We start from the raw sequence: 21,598 nt of genomic DNA, 5'->3' as shown, positions 1-21,598 counted from the left end.
CCTAAAACTGTACTACATTCACTTATGGTTGAACCCAAACACCACTAATAGTAACTCCAGGTTTGTTGGAAAAACTTCAAATATTTCTACCAGATTTATCAGTTCAGCATACAGCTCTGAAATATCTCTGAGATGCTGTCCAGCACAGCTCCTACAATTCTGTGCTGGTCCAGCACAGGAGGGGCAACAGCTCAGGACCACAATCAGCAGCGTTCCTTCATGTGAAGGACAAAAGACACTCATTGGATGACCAAGATGTACCCATTTTGGACCAAGAAGATAGGTGGTTTGAGAGAGGGGTCAGGGAGGCCATATATGTGCATATAGAAAATCCCTCACTCAGCTGGGGGGGGGGGAAGAGGCCTTAGATACAAACTGTCTCCTATTTATCATGCTGCCATTTCATCTCCCCAGAAAGATGAGGACCTCATAGCAGAAAGACCACTGTCAACGACTGTTAATGATCCATGACAACGGGTGTAGGACTGCAGAGGTGGGATTTTCACTCGCTCCCCTCATCTATTGTCCATCTAACGAGGCCATTCCGAACAGGGGGAAGTGAAAACAATGTAGAAGATCAATCAGGGGTCTCCTACCAACTCTCTTCAGATTAAAGAAGCTACTTGGATGAATTGCAAAACGCTTCAACGTAATAAGAAAGACCTCTAGTTGTCATGACTCAGTTTCCCCATAACCTCAGTTAGATGACTGAGAATCGTCATAGATATACTCCTAAAATCCTTACCGCATCATGACATGAAGTGTACACAATGTCCACAGACGTCATATTTTCGTCAAGAAAATGGCGACGGATAGCGATAGCATTACAGCCACAACAATTATCTTCCTCAATAGTAACACCAGGGGCATAGCGGGGCCGAGTGGGGCAGAGGCAGCAGCATCTTTAAAAACAAATCCTTAAGTAAATACCAAGTGGAAGGGAAAAGATAAAAATGACCAAAAAGAAAGAATGAATAATAAAACAGCAAGAGAAAATTCTAACACATGGCGAACAGGACACATCATTCTAGTCTTGGAGTACTTTCACAGCTGTTAAGATGATAATGTCAATAATTATACCTTTGCTTACTTGCAGGGACATGATTTCCCTGCTATTGATATACTACCTCTGAACCAGTATTAAAAGCCCAATTCTATAAACCACGGTTCAGAATATCCCAAAGTTCTCATGGCTTTCTTTCTCTATTTCATGCTCAAATTCTATCCTTTTTTATTCTGCATATTCACAATTTGCTATTCACAAACTAGAAATTCCTCAAAATCATAATTTTAAGCTACAGTTTGTGACAACCCCAGACCTACTGGAGTATACCACCCTTTAACTAAGCTGCCACCAACCATTCCCTATAAGGAGTCACACAGACCAGGAATGGATTTTGACAAATAAACGAACAAGGTTTATTTAAATAACAAACAGGGTAAATAAAAAGATCAAGTAAATAAGATACTGTAACGTGGCTTAGTCTCAATCATATACATATAATAGTTTGGTTCACACAGAACACTTTAAAGTAAAGCACAGACCCTGAACCTATCAGTTCTGGCTACCTATAAAGAAACCTGAACCTATCAGGTATGTACAAACTGACACACAGTTGTACTCAGTCTGACACACAGACTCCCACTCCAGCTTCTCCACACAAGCTCCAAATATTTATACAGTACAGCTCCTCCCCCTGATGTCCCGCCTTCCACTCCCCATAGGATGGAACTTTCCCTCCAAACCCATGACAGACCGGTACCATCAGTGCTGTATGTTACACCTCCCCTCTTTATAAGTTGTTTTGTAGGGGAAAAGCTAAAGTGCTTTTCTCCAAAAAAACAACCAGGATCAAAACACACAAAAACAGTTATACAATAACATACAATCCCATACTTACACTCTAGGTTAAACATATCAATTAGGCATTTAAACATTAACATTTACAATACATTAAGTCACCTTTATTAATACAAACCAGGCATGTTTAATAAACAAATACATTTAACTTTTGGTCACCAAAATATACATAGTCCATGTTTCTTCGCCGTCTTCATACTTCGGGTCTTCTTGATAATGCGTCAGCAACACAGTTCATTGACCCTCTGACCACCTTCACTTCAAAGTCATAATCTTGCAGGTTTAAAGCCCACCTCATAAGTTTACTATTGTGGGTTTTCATTGTCTTTAACCACTGCAGTGGTGAGTGGTCAGTGCACAGAACAAAATGTCTTCCCCAGATGGAAGGTTTGGCCTTCTGAATCGCGTATACTATGGCCAGGCACTCCTTTTCCACGGTTGCCAAATGTCTCTCACCTTTCTGGAGTTTCCTACTCAGGTAGGACACTGGATGCTGGTCACCATTTTCATCCTCCTGGCAAAGAACTGCTCCTACCCCGCTGTTAGACGCATCGGTGTAGATGATGAACTCCCGGTCGAAGTTTGGAGCACGCAGCACTGGATAATTGATGAGCGCCTCCTTCAACCTCCGGAACGCCTCCTCACAGTCGCTGGTCCACGGGATGCGGTCATCAGTCTTCTTCCGCGTCAGATCGGTCAGCGGAGTCACCATCTCGCTAAACCTCGGGATGAACTTTCTGTAGTAGCCCACCAACCCAAGAAATGATTTGACTTTTTTCTTGGTGTTGGGTCTGGGCCAATCACGAACGGCTTCTATCTTGGCCTCTAGGGGTTTGATCACTCCTCCCCCTACTATGTGACCCAAGTATTTTATTTCTGGGCTACCCAGCTGACACTTGCTTGCCTTTACTGTTAGCCCTGCTGCACTTAACCTTTGCAGCACTATCTCCAGGTGTTTCAGGTGATCTTCCCAGGTATTGCTGAAGATCCCTATATCGTCAATGTAGGCCACAGTAAAGTCACTGAGCCCTGCTAAGGTCTGGTCCATCAGCCTTTGGAATGTGGCTGGTGCATTTCTGAGACCAAAACTCAGGACTCTAAACTCATAGAGACCAAAAGGGCTGCAAAATGCGGTCTTTTCTTGATCCCTGGGATCAATCCTTAATTGCCAGTATCCCTTTACTAGGTCCAATGATGAAATGAACCGACAACCCCCTATGGTTTCAATCAGGTTGTCTAGCCTGGGCATTGGGTAGGCATCAGGAGTGGTTACGCGGTTTAATTTCCGGTAATCTACACAAAACCTAATGCTCCCATCAGGCTTGTCCACCAGGACTATCGGAGAGGACCAAGGACTAGAAGAGGGGACGATTATGTTCTCCCTAAGCATCTCGTCCAGCTCCTTCCGCACCTTGTCCCTATAGGGTCCTGTCACTCGGTATGGGGATACTGCTTGTGGGGTTGCATCCCCTGTATGGATCCGATGCATCACTCCCTTCACTATCCCCGGCTTATTTGAAAACACCTTTTGATATTTGGTGAGCAGCACTTTTAGTTCTTGCTGCTGGTCTTGGGTGAGTGCAGGACTGATCTTTACCTCATCTGGGTTGTATTTTACTTCCCCTCTACCCTCCCAGAAGGGTAATTCAGCTTCCTCACTCTCAGCTGCTTTTATTGCAAATAAAACCCTCTGTTCCCCTCTGTAGTAAGGTTTTAGGGCATTTACATGTACCACCCTCCTTGCTTGGTGTTCCTCCTGCTCTATAAGGTAGTTTAGATCTGACATCTTGGAAATGCCCCTGTATGGTCCTGCCCATTTGAGCTGCAGTTTGTTCTCTTTGCAGGGCCTAAGCCACAGCACTTCCTCCCCTGGGTTAAAGTGCCTCTCCCTGGCTTTCTGGTCATACTAGGTTTTCTGTCTGACCTTCTGAGCTTGCAGGTTCTCTGCTGCTAGCTCTAGGTTTCTCTTCAGGTCATTCATTAAAGAGTCTATATATGTCACAACGTCTTGTGGGTCATCCTGGGTGATCTGCTCCCAATTTTGTTTGATTAAATCAAGTGGCCCTTTCACCCTTCTCCCAAACAAAAGTTCAAACGGACTGAACCCGGTACTGGCTTGGGGCACTGATCGATAAGCAAACAAAAGGGATTGCAGCTTCTGGTCCCAATTGTTTGGATTCTCTGCCAAGTAAGCCCTAATCATGCGCATCAAAGTCCCATTGAACTTCTCCGTTAACCCATTACTTTCGGGGTGATAGGCAGTGGTTTCCTTGTGTTTAATTCCACAGATTTGCCATAACCGTTTCATGAGCTTTGAGGTAAACGATGTGCCCAAATCTGTGATTATTTCTGAGGCAAATCCCATCCTGGACATATACCCCACCAAGGCATCTGCCACTGTGTTAGTTTCGATGTTAGTCAAGGGAATGGCTTCGGGGTACCTCGTGGCATGGTCCACAATGGTGAGAATGAACCGGTTTCCCCTCTTTGTGGCCTTGGGCAAAGGTCCCACAATATCCACTCCTATACATTTGAACGGGGTGTCAATCACAGGCAAAGGGCACAACTTCGCTTTGGTCCTGTCACGGTTATTCCCCTGCCTCTGACACACATCACATTGTTTACAGAACTCCTTGATCTGCTTCCCTATTTCAGGCCAGTAAAAATTCTGTGTGATTCTCTGCTGTGTTTTGTTCACCCCTAAGTGCGCAGCAAACATGTCAGAGTGCCCCCTTTGTAAGATCATGGGGCGATACTTTTCAGGTACCACTAGCTGACTTCTGATCCCATCTCCCCCTTTTGAGATATTCATCAGGGTCTCTCTATATAAAATTCCCTTTTTCTCACGAAATCTCGCTGTGGTTTCAGGTGTTAGTTGGGTGTCTGTCACCTGTTCAAAACACTTTTGGAGAGTGGCGTCTGCCTTTTGCTCTTGGCCAAATTTGCTGTCTGTGGTTAAGGTTTCCACCACAGCTTCGGAACTACCCTCATCTGCTTCCGTCTCGGGCTCGACAGTACCCCCCTGAACTGTCCCCGTGGTAGCTTGTGAACGTGTAATCACTAGCACCCGTTTCACATGTTCAGCCAGGTCATTTCCCACGAGCACGGCTGCTGGCAGAGTCGATGAAATCGCTAGCCGCCAAACTCCCCTCCAGCCTTGAAAGCTCACAGGTACCTCAGCTACTGGCAGTGAGATCACCTGTCCCTCAATCCCTGCCACCTTCATGCTCTCATTTGGGATTATATACTCCCTAGGAATAATGTCTGGATGGCACAGGGTCACCTGGGAACAAGTATCCCTCAGCCCCCTATACTGATGGTCAAGTATTCCTACGTCCACCCCTGCGGTCTCAAACAATTGTGAATCTGTTCTCACTAGTAAGCAGCGCTTGACCTCCACAAGAGGACCATTTTCCCCAGCCTGATCAGCAGATGTATCTGTTCCAGATTGAGTAGCCATGGCAACAGGCTCCCTCAGTGGCAAGGAGCTTTGCTCTGTCTGGACACAGAACACAGCTTTTGGCTTGGTTCCACTCAAATCATGAGGCAAATTTCCCTTTAGCTGCTTCCATTTCTCACACTCTGAGATTAGGTGGCCCTTTCCCTGACAGAAATAACATTTTCTGCTGTACTTGGAGTCTTTCTCATCTGGTTTTGGTTTTCCCTCCAAAATCTGAGGTCTTGGTGGTTTCATGTCTGAGGGCTTCCCTTCACCATTATTGTTATTCCTATTTCTACTCATTATTTCCATCTTCTTCAGCTCAAACACCATTTTGTCTACTTCCAACAGTCTCTGTTTCACTTCCCTTTCAAACGCCAGTTCCCTCACCCTCAGTTCATGCAGTTGGGCTCGGAGCATTTTTCTGAGTTCTGGGGTCAGTTCTCCCGTTTCTGCCATTTGGCTTCGAGTCAAGGGCATAATCCCCCCCCCAGAACAGACTGCCTTCAAAAGTCAAGCCTCAAAATAAAGCAACGACTTTTTTCCTTTTGCCTCAGAAACAGCCTTCTATAGATTGCTGCTGTTCCTTCAGCACTAACTTGCAACTGTTGCCAGGCAGAATCCACCCCCTCTGCTAGGCCTCTCAGCAGACAGGCTAGATCACTGTTACTTCACACAGCTTTGCCTCAGCTCTTTCCCGCCAAAACGGGTTGCCTCAGAGCTCCCTAATCTAGTTCCCTAATCTCAGTTGGCACGTTCTTCCACTAGCGTACCTCCCCGTGAGGTAAGCCTAGAAGATTACCTACGCGCCCTCAGATTTTCCCTGACTAGACCCCCCTTGCTCTGGGCACACTTGCCAAGGTTTTGCTGGACCACTGGACCAGTCGTATCCCACACGCTGGACACCAATCAATGTGACAACCCCAGACCTACCGGGGTATGCCACACTTTAACTAAGCTGCCACCAACCATTCCCTATAAGGAGTCACACAGACCAGGAATGGATTTTGACAAATAAATGAACAAGGTTTATTTAAATAACAAACAGGGTAAATAAAAAGATCAAGTAAATAAGATACTGTAACATGGCTTAGTCTCAATCATATACATATAATAGTTTGGTTCACACAGAACACTTTAAAGTAAAGCACAGACCCTGAACCTATCAGTTCTGGCTACCTATAAAGAAACCTGAACCTATCAGGTATGTACAAACTGACACACAGTTGTACTCAGTCTGACACACAGACTCCCACTCCAGCTTCTCCACACAAGCTCCAAATATTTATACAGTACAGCTCCTCCCCCTGATGTCCCGCCTTCCACTCCCCATAGGATGGAACTTTCCCTCCAAACCCATGACAGACCGGTACCATCAGTGCTGTATGTTACACAGTTTGAAGTAGGTTTGAACACAATTCTGGTTAGAGATAAGAGTTTTATAAAATATGACTATGATTATGCAGACCAAGAAATGGAGGTGGTAATCTGTGCATTGCAGACATGAGAGACTGAAACATACAAAGTAATCATTTCTGAACTACCATGATTTTACAGATATTTATTTTTTTAAAATCATGTCATTCTTCAGTACAGGCCAAAACAAATACAAAAAGGGGAAGATTTTGTGTAATATAAAGCTGACAATGGGTACGAGTAATGAGAGTCCTATAGTAGTGAAAACAATATCTCAGAACTGCAGAGCTGGGAGGGACCTATTGAACATCAAGTCTAGTCCCTGTCAAGGAGGCACAGTAGGGAATCGAACTCTCGCCTTTTGGCTCCGCAACCAGAGACCTAACCCACTGAGCTATCCATGCTGTCTCCAGAATCAGAGGCAATATGCTTTCAGAAACATCTTGGTGGGGAACTTGAGTGGAAGCCATTCATGGCCCACTTGTTGTCTTCCCAGTGGCAACCAGCTGGCACAGAGGGAACAAAACACTAGACTAGGTAGGTCTTCAGCAAGATCTAACTTGGCATTTCCAATGTACCTATCAGCAATCAGGTCTCCCAGTATCTTCCTCCTTCCTTTCCCCGCTATGAATTCTTTGCTTCAATGTAGGAGGTACCTAATACCATTTGTCTTGCATGGCTAATAGCTCTGGATAGAGTGGAGGTTAAATGAGAGGAGTGGTAATGGAGAAAATCATAACCCTCTCAGAATACAGCACAGCAACTTCAATCAAAACAGAAATTCCTCCACCTACGTCTAGCAGAGAAAAGAATGACTGGATGTTTTATATTCAACATGCTTTAGACCAAGGAAAAAGATAGAAAACTGTTCATGATTGCATGAGGGAATCACAGAATAATCAAGGACTAACATGCCACTATCTGCTTTCCATTATTTGTATCCCTAAAGATGGGAGAGCTGGAACATTTGGTGGCTAGGGATAACATTGATATAGTGACCATAATGGAATCCTGTTGGAATCCAGAGAACCAGTGGGATACCACAATCCCAGGCTATAAACGCTATAGGAGGGATAGGGAGGGCCGTGTTGGAAGTGGGGTGGCCATCTATGTCAAAGAAGGGGTAGAACTGAGCAGAATGGAGATGGACGGTGGGTCTTAGTCCATCATAGAATCACTGTGGCTTAGAGCACAGTGAGCAATGTGATAGAGGGGGCGGGGGGGGAGGTGCTCTCGTCCTCCAGATCACAAACTTGAGGGGGATCTTGAAATGAGGAGACAAATCAGAGAGGTGTCCAGGAGGGACAGGATTGTAATCATGGGGGACTTCAATTATCTTCATATTGAATGGGTTAAGAAAGACAGATCGGGTTTCTTGACATGCTAAATGACTGTGCCCTGGAGCAACTTGTCACGGAGTCCACCAGAGGACAGGTGACTCTGGATTTAATATTGTGTAGTACCCATGACCTGGTTAGGGACGTGACTGTCACTGAGACTTTAGGGAATAGTGACCATGCATGCTTAAAAGGAAGGTACTTCAAACTGCCAGATGCAGGGGAGAGGTATCAGAAGACAGGTATATAACTGTCTTTTTCATTTGTCAAGAAGCATCTGGTGGGGCCACTGTGAGATACAGGAAGCTAGACTACATGGCCCTTGGCCTGATCCAGCAGGGCTCTTCTTATGTTCTTACTCCGCTACCACAAATACTAGGCAGAAAAGTGGATTTTTGGACCTCAGTACTTTTATATATTCTTTTTTAAAAAGTTAATTATTATTAATAAGTTACAATCCTCTAGTCACATAACAAAAAAGAAAAAAGTAATAATTACCTATTACACTTCCAATAATTTTCTTACCTATAGTATACTAATACAGTGGTGCCCTGCTTAATGATTACCTTGTTGTATGATGAATCCGCTGTATGATGAGGTTTTTACGATCGCAAAACAATGTTTAGATAGGGAAAATTCACTTTACGATAACTGATTCCCTAAATGACTTCCCTGCCCTACAGCTACCTAGTTTTAGCTGCCCACGTGGCAACAGACAGTAAGCGAGAGAGACTGGGGCCATTTGTCACAACAATGGGGGGGGGGGAATTCGCTGCCTCCGCAGCAAGGGAGGCAAGCAAGGGGGGGGGGGGAACCAACAGACAACCATAACAGCAAGAGTTAAATGGCAGAGGAGCCGCCGCCGCAGCCAGTCAATGCCAACAGGCAAGGGCTATAGAGTAAAGAGCTCCCAGAAGTGTGGAGGGGGGGGAGACCAAAATGACTCAGCACAAATAGGCAGTAGAAATAGGGAGTAGAATGCCGTCGCCGCGGCAAGCGAACACCAACAAGCAAGGCAAATGAAAAGGCTATGAATTAAAGCTCTCCAAGACGTGGGGGGGGGGGGGGAAGAGGTAAAAACGACTGTAGGAGAGAGCGAATCCGAGCCTTTCCCAACGCAATGCCAAAGCCCTCACTAAAACAAGGGGCAGCAAAGGGGGAGAGGTGAAAAAGGGAAGAAATGTTGAAGCTAGGCAATACTGGTCAGGTTTTAAAACCACCCGCCTTCGCCAAAACTGCGGCACGCACAAACTGCGGTGCGGCTTTTCTCCTGGCGCGCTTTTCCCCGGAGTTGCAGGCCCTCCTTTCAGTCACACACAGTCCCAATAATCCCAACAGTCGCTTCCTGACGATCAAAAACAGCTGATTGTCGGGTTTTCAAAAGGGCCACCCGCTGTGTAAAATGGCTCCCCGCTGTGCTTTAAAACGGATTCTTCACAAGACAGGGAGCAGAAAATGGCCGCCCTATGGAGGATCTTCGCTGGACGCTGAGGTATTTAGCCCATTGGAACACATTAACCGGGTTTTAATGCATTTCAATGGGCTTTTTTATTTCTCTTGACAAGGATTTCGTTCTACAGCGATTTTGCTGGAACGGATTATCTTTGTCAAGGGAGGCACCACTGTAATATTTAAACATTTATATATGTTCTACTTCTAACCCCACAGTTATTCAAACTAACCAGCATTTCAGTTCATTTTCCAATTGGTCTCCTGCACCAGAGGCCAACAATGTATCTTGTTTTATTTCACCTCTATAGAGTTTAATATGATAGGACAGTTTTTCGATCAGACCCAGTCTCCATATTCTATTTTGAAATCTTTGCAATGACAAGTCCTGAGCGTCCTTCCAGTGTTGGTCAATTTCATTACAGGTTCCTAATATAATTGCAATTAGTTCTTTATTCACAATGTTTTCGTTCCCTCCCATAAATAATGAAAAAAGTAGCAAAGTTTCATTTGAGATTTTTTAAATTTTGTTATACTTTCCAACTACTTAGTTACCTCAGACCAGAAAATTGCCCCTCTTTTGCACGTTAACCACATATGTTCTAAAGTTCCTTTATTCCTGTACTTCCTCCAACACATGTCTGATATTCCTTTATTTATTCTATTTAATTTTACAGGGTATAAGCGCCATCTGTGCACCACTTTTAACACTGTTTCTTTAGCTTGAGATAAAACTGATTTATAAGGTTGAGAGGTCCATATTCTTTTCCATGTGTTTTCTAATATGTCAATTTTTAAGTTTGTCTCCCAAACTATTTTGGATCCCATATTGTCTCCAAATTGTTTATTTATAATACTTTTATAAATTGCTGAAATTAACCCTGTTTTCCTTTTATTCCCTATCTCTATACAATATTTATCTGTTTCTGCTAATGGTCTATTTGAGCCCAGTGTTTTATGCAGTTGAGTTTCTGATTTGGGTTATCTGATACCAATTAGTTGCTATATACAGTGGTGCCTCGCATAGGAGGGTTAATCCGTTCCAGATTAACCTTCGCTATAGCGAAACATCGCTGAACGGGACAAAAAAAGCCATTGGAACGCATTAAACGATGTTTAATGCGTTCCAAATCGGCCCAAAACTCACCATTCAGCGATGCTCCCGGGGTCCGGCAGCCATTTTCGCGCCCTCGGTAAGTGAGGGGAGGGCGCAAAAACGCGTGCGGCCATTTCGGGCATCCGGCAACAGCCGATCGCCTGAGGGCAAGAGGAGGAGGAGGACGAAGAAGGGAGGCGGACGCACGAGCGCGCGCCACTTCCTTTCCTCCATCTGCCTGCCTGCCTGCCTGCGTTCCTCCCCAGTGGCGGCAGAAGAGGGAGGAGGAGGAAGAGGGAAAGTGTGTGGGGAGGAGGACGAAGAAGGGAGGCGGACGCACGAGAGCGCGCCACTTCCTTTCCTCCATCTGCCTGCCTGCCTGCCTGCGTTCCTCCCCAGCGGCGGCAGAAGAGGGAGGAGGAGGAAGAGGGAAAGTGTGGGGGGAGGAGGACGAAGAAGGGAGGCGGACGCACGAGCGCGCGCCACTTCCCTCCCTCCGCCTGCCTGTCTCGCCGCCTGCTTTTCTCCCCGGCCAGCACGGGCCCTCATCACTCTCTCGGTGGCGGCGGCTCCTTCCAACGGGCCCCCCACATGGAAGATCGGTAAGCGAGTTTTGCCCATTGGGGCCGACGCTATGCCTCCGCATTAGCGATCCCGGAAAAGGGATCGCTATGCGGATTCGTCGTTATACGGTGCGCTCGTAATACGAGGCACCACTGTACCCAGTTTTCTCCTGGAGCTGTCCGATTATAATAGGTTTTCCTTGTATAAACAAGTCTCTTATTCTATACATTCCTCTCTCTTTCTATTCTTTAAGTTGTGTGTATTTATCTTGAAATTTAAATTCAGGGTGTTCTAATATAGGACATAATGGAGATATATGGGGAATGAGGATTATCATATATTTCCTCCATATCCGGAATAATTCTTTAGTAAAACGATTCCATATTTGCTTTTCATTTGTCAAGATTATTTATTTATATAAATATACGTCCAATGACTTTCCTTGTTCTCCTCTCTCCATTATTGCCCATTCAAGAATCTTGCAATCTTGTATAAATTTGATTACTTAAGCCATTTGAAAAGCTTCATAATATTTTAGTAAATATGGTATTGCTAGCCCTCCATTTCTACTTGGGCCATACTTAACTGTGTTTATAAATCTCAGGAATTTACCTTTCCCTGCAATAAATTTTTCCAATTTGCTTTACCATTGTTTTATCTTTTTCATTTCCAATTGTAGAGGGATATTTTGAAATAGAAATAGAAGTTTTGGTAGGATATGAGCTTTGACTATTGCAATTCTTCCCAATAATTTTAGATTTAATCTTTTCCATTTTTTTATTTTTTTCCTTTATAGAACTAAATACTTTTTAATAGTTCCTATAGACTAGTTGCCTTATATTTTTTGTTATCCAAATCCCCAAATTTTTAATTACATTTTAATTATTTTGCCCTTTTATTTTGCCTTTTTATTGTATTTTAAATGCTGTGAGCTGCCCAGAGACCTTCGGGTAATGTGGGCAGCATATAAGTTAAATAAATAAAGAAATACAGTGGTGCCTCGCTTAGCGATTGCCTCGTTTAACAATGTATTTGCTTAGCGATGAGGTTTTTGGAGCGATTTTGCGCTCCGTTTAGCGATGTTCCCTATGGGGAAATTTCGCATAGTAATGTTTGGGACCTTGCCTTGCTTAGCGATGACAGTTTAGGTCCCCTGTTTCGCTTCGCGATGTTCCGTTTTCGCTAATTTAAAAGTGTCTTAAAATGTTCAAAAACTATTTTAAATGCTTGGAATAGTTAGTGCACCTTGTAAAACCTTTGCAAACTTAATTTGGCTTTGTTCTGACTCTTCGTTAATTTTTGGTGAATTTCCCCCCCCCCACTGAAATGCATTGAACTGCAGGTTTGACAGCTATCAAACCTACAGTTCAATGCATTCCAATGAGGGAGAAAAAAAATTCACCAAAAATTAACGAAGACTCAGAACAAAGCCATATTAAGTTTGCAAAGGTTTTACAAGGTGCACTAACTATTCCAAGCATTTAAAACAGTTTTTGAACATTTTAAGACACTTTAAAAATAGTGAAAATGGACATCGCAAAACCATTGGAATGCACTGAATAGGCTTCAATGCATTTCAATGGGGGAAACATTGTTTTGCTTAGTGATGTTTCCTATGTCAATTTTCGCTTAAGGATGGTAATCCGTTCCCATTAGAACGGATTAACCGCTTTTCAATGCATTCCTATGGGAAATGGTGTTTCGCTTAGCTATGTTTTCCCATAGCGATGTTTTTTTGGGAGCCAATTAACATCGTTAAGTGAGGCACCACTGTAAATAAACAAACAAACAAACAAACAAACAAATAAAACTTGAATAAAGAGATAGGAATAAGAAATGGAGAAAGACAAATAAGATACTTATGTATTTATTTATTTATTAGATTTCTATCCGACCCACCTAGACCAAAATTCTACTCTGGGCGGTTACTTAGAAAGATATAAAAGGGGGGAAAAAAGCACTAAGGTGGCCTTCAATGTGGAAAATATGTATATACCTAGCTTCTGGAATTGTAAGGAGACATACCTTATATATTAGAAAAGGGAATCAAACTGAAATAAGGGATTACTAATCAGGGTTAAGACATAATATGGTGGCTCTTAAGGTAAACTGAAGCTACATATAAGAGGCAAAACGATTAGTACTTAATTAACATATATCAGATATGATATTGATATAGACATGACAGAAAATGTGGAGATACAAATGGCTAAACAAATATTTATTTAAAAAAATCTATATAAAATGCTTTAGATAACCATTTATTATGTGTTAGGAATCTTAGTTATTATTGATAAAAAATAGCAAATTGATCAGTTAAATTGCCTCAAAATTATATAGATTTGAAACCAGAATTACTTTTATGAGGTATTTTATTAGAGGATTTTGATAACATTGTATACTATGAAAGCAATATTATGAAAGTAACCAATATTGTACATTAAAATACACATATGATTGGGTCAAATGCTTTAAAATGTAAAGATTTTGAAAGGACAACTAAGAAGACACCAAGTTAATCCAATGTAATCTGAAGTTTTACCAGCTGACCCTTAAACAATCACAAAGTTTATTACATATGAAAATGGAAGAAATTGCACTATCACATCATTAATACAGATGAGGAAGATAAACTGTCAGTTAGTGTTTTTTACTGCCCCACCAGAGTTTAATCAACTTTGAAGACAACATTTATATCTCTTAAATTTATCTGTTTCAATAATGTGGGGCAAGCGAAGACATTTACTCCTGAGTCTCCTATTAAGTTTTTAAAAATACTTCAAATAAACTGTCTTGCTGCTGTTTCCTCAATATTTTCAGAATTTAAGCTTTAAATAAGGTATGTCTTTTGACATGCCTTATTTTGTTTTTAATATTTACTCATGTTTTAGTGTACTTGTAGTTTTGGGCTTGTCTACTGTTAAGTAAGAAGCTTTAGACAGATCTAAGTTTCTTAAAAATCAGGCATTTTTTTAAAAAAAGAAGTCTGATATTATCTAAAGAGAATTTAAACCACAAAGAAAAACTGTTCTATTGACACTGTGGAAACAAATGCATTATCAGTATGACTACACTGTTAAGATGATTAAGTACATGTTAACCATATTCCATGGGGTCACAAAGAGTCGGACATAACAACTAAACAACAAACCTTATTCGTCCTGAAATTAAGAACTAAAAAGCAATGAAAAAAAAAAACATGAGCAGTACCCTCCCTTAACAGTAATAAACCTCACCATTAACTAGGATCATTACCAACTACACAATGGTACAAAGCCAGCCACAGTGTTGTACAGTAGCAAATGTTTTAACAGTGGGTTAAATTTTCTTGTATTCGCTATAAGTTATTCATCTGCATCCTCTAGATAACAGACCATTTTAAGACACCATTTTCCTTTTCATCAAGATCTCTATTACACATGGCTTTACAATTAATTTGCTGCATTCTTGTTTATTTGTCCAACAGCTTTTGTTTTGACATGCTGACTACCAAACAGCTCATGCTGACTAATTCATTTGGGTTAGCAGTCATCAGTATGAGAAATGGCAAAATCCCCATGCGAGTTTCTGGATGTTCAACATACATATTCACCAGTAAAATCTTTCCTACTGGGAAAAAGTTTTCTCCTTATGAGTATTTTCCCTTTGAGTCTGGTGCTTCTGTTGCCAATAGAAGCTATGCTTAGATGCACTTTAAGCATAGTGAAACATATCAGTCACTGAGACACATGAATGGAAAGAAGCCCACAAGATTGGGCATTTTCTTACCAATACCCCTTTGGGACTTTTGCCTGATAAGCTAGCTTTCCTGCTTACAAGTAGCTTCGGGTGCATAGAAAGTCTACCTCTAGACTGACCCAAGGTGCATCCCATTGGTCCACGGGGGGGGGGGGGGTGGTGCTAGAAAGAGAAGAGCTGCCCTTGGACGTGGAAGAATGACAGTTGCCAATGGAACAGTGACTTTATCAATCAGTAGAAAATTAATCTTGGGGACTGAGATTCAATCTGTTCTAAAAGGAATTGTGTTCCTCCTGACAAGCCAGGTTCATAGTCTGGAGGTATTCCTTGATTCTATACGGCCCGTGGATTTGGAGGTGGAAGTAGTAACAAGAAGTGCCCTTGCACAATGGCATTCAGCATGCCAGCTGCAACCTTTCCTGAATTGACCTGGCTACAGTTATTTATACTTTAGTTACATCACATCTTGACTCCTGCAATGTACACTATGTGGGGCTATCCTTGAAGAGGATTTGGGACCTTCAGTCAGCACAGTATGTGGCAGCAAGGCTGACAAGTGGTGCATGGTACTGAGATCTTATAACCCCCATACTGAAAGACATATACAGTGGTGCCCCGCATAGCGAGGTTAATCCGTTCCGGATTAACCTTCGCTATGGGAAAACATCATAAAACAGATCCAAAAAACCCATTGGAACTCATTAAACAAAGTTTAATGCGTTTCAAATGGGCCCAAAACTCACCGTTCTCCGATGTTTTCCCTTGTTCCGGCAGCCATCTTGGGTGTACCGGTGGCCATTTTGAGCGTCCCGGTGGACATTTTGGGTGTACTGGTGCCATTTTTTGTGTTCCGGCGGCCATCTTGGGTGTACCGGCGGCCATTTTTTGTGTTCCGGAGGCCATTTTGAGAGTCCCGGCGGCCATCTTGGGTGTACCGGCACCCATTTTTTGTGTTCCAGCGGCCATTTTGGAACCGCTGAACAGCTGTTCCCCCATCGTAATGCGAGCATGCCCTCGCATTAGTGATGGGGAAATCCGCATCGCAATGCAGATTCATCGTTCAACGGTGCACTCGTTATACGAGGCACCACAGTACTAATTGCTATGTGCTTACTGGATCAAATTCAAAGCACTGGTTTAAACCCTCAAAGCCCTAAACAACTGGAAGCATGGCTATGTAAAAAATGTAAAGCACTATCAATGTTGTTATGTACCTGTTCAGGTACATAACAACATCCTCTTGACAATTGGCAATAGCTGCAGAGGCCCACAAGAGACAGTTTCTTCTCTGCACGGTCCCCTAATTGTGGAAGGTACTCCTCTTAAGGGTTGTGCCCATTTCCCACTCTCATAGCACTTACGAAAGTGAAGACACCACTTCTGAACAAGATTATAATATTGTTTGATTTATGGTAATGGTTTCAATGGTTCATGGATTGTAATGGTGGTGGGGGTCTCTTTTAATGGTGGTGGGGGTCTCTTTTCCTTGATTTTAATAAATTTTACTTGATTTGTAATAGCAACAATTAACATGGCAACTTAAGAGGAACATTCGGTCATTCAAAAAGTTATAATTCTATCAAGTTGTCCCAGATCACTTATCAATAATTTTAAACAGAGTCCATGGGAGCACCCTTCATTTGTTTAGTGGCTTGACTGCATTCCTTATTGTTAGAATTTTTAGGCAACATTAAAACATTAAGCTTAACAAGTGATGTTTGGGTGTATGCCAACGCAGCACGTACCATCTTGTTGCTCAGTTTCAGGATCTGATAGTTTACACTGATTTTAAGTTCTAAATTTCCATTCTGCAAATATTCTAGGATTGTACAGTGGTGCCTCGCTTAACGATTGCCTCGTTTAGCGATGAATTCGCATAACGATGTGCTTTTTTAGAAAATAATATGCCCCGTATAACGATGTTTCCTATGGGCGATTTTCGCTTAGCGAAGTTGGGGACCATGCTTCGCATAACGAATGCGATTTTAGGTCCCCTGCTTCACTTAACAATGTTTTTTTTTCAATTAAAAAAGTGTCTTAGAAGGGTCAAAAATGGTTCTAAATGCTTGGATTCGTTAGAGGACCCCCTAAGTCATGTGCAAACCTGATTTGGCTTTGATCTGACTTTTCGTTAATTTATGGTTAATTTTTTTTTTCGGCCCATAGGAACCAATGGACCTGTCAAAATCTGACAGCACCATGCTTTCCTATGGGGGAGAAAACAATTCGCCATAAATTAACGAAAGTTCAGATCAAAGCCAAATCAGGTTTGCACACGACTTAGGGGGTCCTCTAACGAATCCAAGCATTTAGAACAGTTGCTGAGTCTTCATTTTTTTTTTAAATTTTTTCTTCCCCCATAGGAAATAATGGAGCTGTCAGATTTTGACAGCTGTCAAAAGTTGGGGGGAAAAATTCACCATTAATTAACGAAAAGTCAGATCAAAGCCAAATTAACTTTTGCATCCGTTTTAGAGGGTGCAGAAGCTAATCCAAGCATTTAAAACCATTTTTGCCCCTTGTATGACACATTTAAAATTGCAAAAATTGACTTTGCAAAGCCATTGAAATGTATTGAGTCAGCTTCAATACATTCCAATGGAGGAAACATTGTTTCGCTTAGCGATGTTTCCTATGGGTTTTTTCGCTTAACGACGTCAATCCGTTCCAATTGGAACGGATTAACCGGTTTCCAATGCATTCCTATGGGAAATGGTGTTTCGCATAGCGATGGTTTCACATAGCGATGTGTTTTTTTGGAACGAATTAACATCGCTATGCGAGGCACCACTGTATATCAAAGTTATTTATTTGCCTGATTTCCAAATTCTCGAATCTGGGCACTTCCTTTACAGCAGGAGTGGGCAAAAGGAGCTCCCTCAAAATATTTTGGCCATAAACAAGGCCAGCTGGGTCCCCACAAGATTCTACCAAACATTACTAACTATCCTGTCTCATTTTCAGCCTGGCACAGGGCTGCTTTGGTTTTCATGGGACCCTTTTTCAAAACAAAAAGTGAGAAGTGTAGAGTAGGTAAAATATGGATAGAAATAAAAATACTTTTCCAAACATGTTTAAAGTGAAATGAGCCCAAGCTACTTCAATAAGAATTCCTTGCCTTGTTTAAGCAAAGAATATTTTTAAAATGAGATGATTAAAAAGGGGGAAAGGTACAATGAAGAAGACAGGAAAAGGTAATAAAGGGGGATGACATGCCAAAATAGGGCTTCTCAGCTGTAGCCCCCCAACTTTGGAACACCCTCCCTATAGAGATCCGCCTGGCTCCAACACTCTTGGCTTTTTGGCACCATGCAAAGACCTTTCTATTTAGCCAGCATTTTAATTAAATAGTATATGGCTGGCCCTTGGAGCAGCAGGATTTATCAATATTAAAGTTTTAATGATTGTTTTTAGTATAGGGTACAGTGGTGCCTTGATTTACGACCATAATCCGTTCCAGAAGATGAACGTAACTCGGAATGGTCGTAAGTCAAAGCACCATTTCCCATAGGAATGCATTGGGACGGGATTAATCTGTTCCAGCAGGAAAAACCCCCACCAAAACCAAACAAAACAAATAAACAAAAACCATGGCCAGCCCCATCAGAACGCGATGGGGCTGAAAAACAAAGCCAAAAAAACAAAAACCCAAAACAAAACACTCCCACACGATGGAGCTGAAAAACAAAGCAAAACCACACCCACACACCCACAGTCCGTTCCACTGGAATGCAATGGGGCTGGAAAACCCCCCCCACAAAAACACCCCCCACACATAGCACAGAAACATAAACCCCCCACCCAAACCCATGCTGCAAAACAAAGTAAATGTACTTATTCACAAGCAGAGAGGAGCACCAGGCAGTCCAAAGCCTCCTCCAACGCACACTCTAACCGTTGGGGCGAAAGAGCTACAAAGAAGCTCTTCGCCGACCAACAGTTAGCCCTCTAATTTGAATTCCCCGCCTTTTCCCCCTGCCTCTTTTGATCACAACTCAAAGCTCCGGATGCAAGTCGAAGCTAAATTTTGCGGTCGGAGCTGGTCGCAACTCAAAATGGTTGTACAGTGGTGCCTCGCATAGCGAGGTTAATCTGGAATGGATTAACCTTCGCTATGGCGAAACATCGCTGTACGAAACGGGGAAAGCCATTGGAAGGCATTAAACTTAGTTTAATGCGTTCCAATAGGCTCCAAAACTCACCGTTCAGTGAAATTGCTCCATAGCCGGCAGCCATTTTCGCGCTCTCGGTAAGTGAGGGGAGGCGGTATGCGATCGCATTTGCGATCGCAAAAACCTAATCGCTATGCGATTTCGTCGTTATACGGTGCGCTCGTTAAGCGAGGCACCACTGTATTTCAGGACGGTCGTAAATTGAGGCACCACTGTATTAATATAATATTGCCTATTTTTCATGGTTTTAATGTTTTTAAAGTTTTAATATTGTTGTATGCCGCTCAGAGACCACTGGTAATGGCATGGCTAAAAAAAATCTTGTAAACAAACAAACAAACAAATGAAGGAAATATACTAAAAAAGAGGGGAGGGGCAATACAGGAGGAATGCATGAGACAAGAGAGAGAGAGACAGAGAGCAAGAAATAAAAGGAAATAAAAGAAAGCAGAAAACAACAAACAGAGCCTGCATGAACACTTACGAGCAGGATCTGGCCAATCGACAGAGTCCACAAGCAGGCTTTCTCATCAAGTACATGGGCCAGCCATAAGCAGCCAATGCAAAGAGCATATAGTAACAAACCTCTTTGTATCGCAGCATCTCTTGCTGGAAAAAAGAAAAGAAAATTCCAGTGTTCTGATGTCATAATTAGAGTTGTCTCTCTGTCACGCTCAACACTTTCTAAATAAATAACAATAAAGAATTTTTGATTAAAGCTCTACACCCTAGCCATCTTGAGGGAGGATCACTGGGGAGTATCTGTGCATGTGCAATAAAGGTAAGGAGGACAAGGCTTAAACCTAGAACATTCTGATCCCTCGAATATTCTGACTACTGCTTAGCACAGGCGCAGAACCCATATGTGGGAATCACAGTGACCATGAAATAGTACCATAATTATTGCTATTACAGGAGCATATTTCAGCCTGATGTACAACCCACATTCTGACACAGCCACTGAACAGACTGGAAAATTTCATTTCGGATTTTGAAATAGCTGCAGTTCAGCGGAATTGCAGATAATTTACACTGTGGACTGCTAGCAAGCCAGGATCATAAACATCCATGTATCCTGACCTAGTTTATATATTGACTAGAGTTCTACCATGTACAGAAAATAATAAAGAATTGTGGTTAATTCAAAAGTGGGAGTGAAAGTTCCCACTCTTAGAAACTATGTCAGCGAGAAGAGTGAGAACAGGAAGCATATGAACTTAAGCACACCAAATTTCACTCTGACCATTTTAAACCATAATTTAGTCCAATGGGCAAAAAGGACCAAGGAGTTTCAGCCTCACAACTGTTCAATGATTCTTCTTAGGCCAAAAGCACATTTTCACTTCCTTTTTCAGGTATGTTGTTTAAGAATATAAGACAAAAAATTAACCTACACCAATGAAAGGATTCCAGCACATATTACAGATTAATTGTCAACTTGCATGCTATGTCCAAGGAATCATCATGCTCCCCTCCTCAAAATGAGACTGATGATATGCACAAAAAACTTGTAATACTCAATTTAACTGCTCACCCTGACAAACATCTGCTCTTCTGAGTGATCTACGTATGCCAGCAGAGCTACTCTTCCCTTGTGTAAACTAGGTAAAAAGGAGAGATATCTAACAGGAGTTTGTTGGTCCAATACCTTACTCACATGCAAAGTTATCTGTAGATGTCAGAATACCATCAGGTACTGGAAATAACCCGGAAATTTAGAGGAAAAGAGAAAAGGCTGATTTGCATGGTACCATACATATAATCATGCAAAGCCATTTCCAGATTAGAAATACAGTGTAGTGCTTTGGTGACTAAATGTTTTATTCTCTTTCTTCCTAGGACAATGAAGACTCCATACTGGACTACTAGAAAATTTAACACTAAGATATCCTTGCTTCTTCTAGTTCTAATTCTAAATAGCTAGACAGATTTGGAGGCACAAGTGGGTAGGACAAGAATAGATTGAGAGAAGGGATAACAAGGATATAGTTGCAATTTGCCAGAAAAATATATGGGTGTATTTATGAGCTAAATATTATCTTTTCTATTTCTATGATTAGCTTAGAAATCTGCATGAAAAAAAGATGACACAACTGCTTTCTTTGGTCTGCTGAGCTGGTGTACAGTATAAAATTTAATGGCCCAATTACCATTAGAACGTGATAACTTACTGAGTTTTTTAAGTCCAAATATTTGGTGTTCCTGGTTACTGGCATCCCTGACAAGAAGGCAAGGATATCATTGTTTGCCTATAAATCAAAACACATATTACAATAAGCTAATTCAATTGCATCATTTTGATTGTATCTCAGACACTGTAAACTGAAACTGAATTATTCTTAATACATCCTGCCAAAATGTCACAATCTTTAACCTGCTTTATAACTTCTCTACATTCTGGGCTAGAGATAGGGGTATTAACATATGAATATCGCCGCACAGCTGGACTTAATGAAGATCCAGCCTCTGCGGCCGGCCCATCCACTCAAGCGTGCAGCCTTGGTCATCACTCCCGAAGGTCCACTC

General features: G+C 42.1%; 1 protein-coding gene across 6 annotated transcripts in view; it reads right to left on the bottom strand.

Moving 5' to 3' along the window:
* Positions 1-21,598, bottom strand: part of DAGLA (diacylglycerol lipase alpha) — a 166,040-nt gene that overhangs the window by 23,318 nt on the left and 121,124 nt on the right. For 5 of the 6 annotated variants that reach the window (XR_012082376.2, XM_072985529.2, XM_072985528.2 and 2 more), the window contains 3 exons: positions 21,244-21,321; positions 19,557-19,681; positions 746-902 (listed from right to left, as the gene is read on the bottom strand). Coding sequence is in view for 5 of the 6 variants with exons in the window: in XM_072985529.2 (XP_072841630.1) it covers positions 746-902; positions 19,557-19,681; positions 21,244-21,321 (360 nt within the window). In the remaining variant the exon portion in view is untranslated. The remainder of the gene's footprint in view (positions 1-745; positions 903-19,556; positions 19,682-21,243; positions 21,322-21,598) is intronic. The other variant, XM_072985530.2, reaches the window with a different exon arrangement.

The sequence above is a fragment of the Pogona vitticeps genome, chromosome 1 (genome assembly GCF_051106095.1).
Source record: "Pogona vitticeps strain Pit_001003342236 chromosome 1, PviZW2.1, whole genome shotgun sequence".
Taxonomy (NCBI): domain Eukaryota; kingdom Metazoa; phylum Chordata; class Lepidosauria; order Squamata; family Agamidae; genus Pogona; species Pogona vitticeps.
This window is presented reverse-complemented; position numbering and strand designations above follow the sequence as displayed.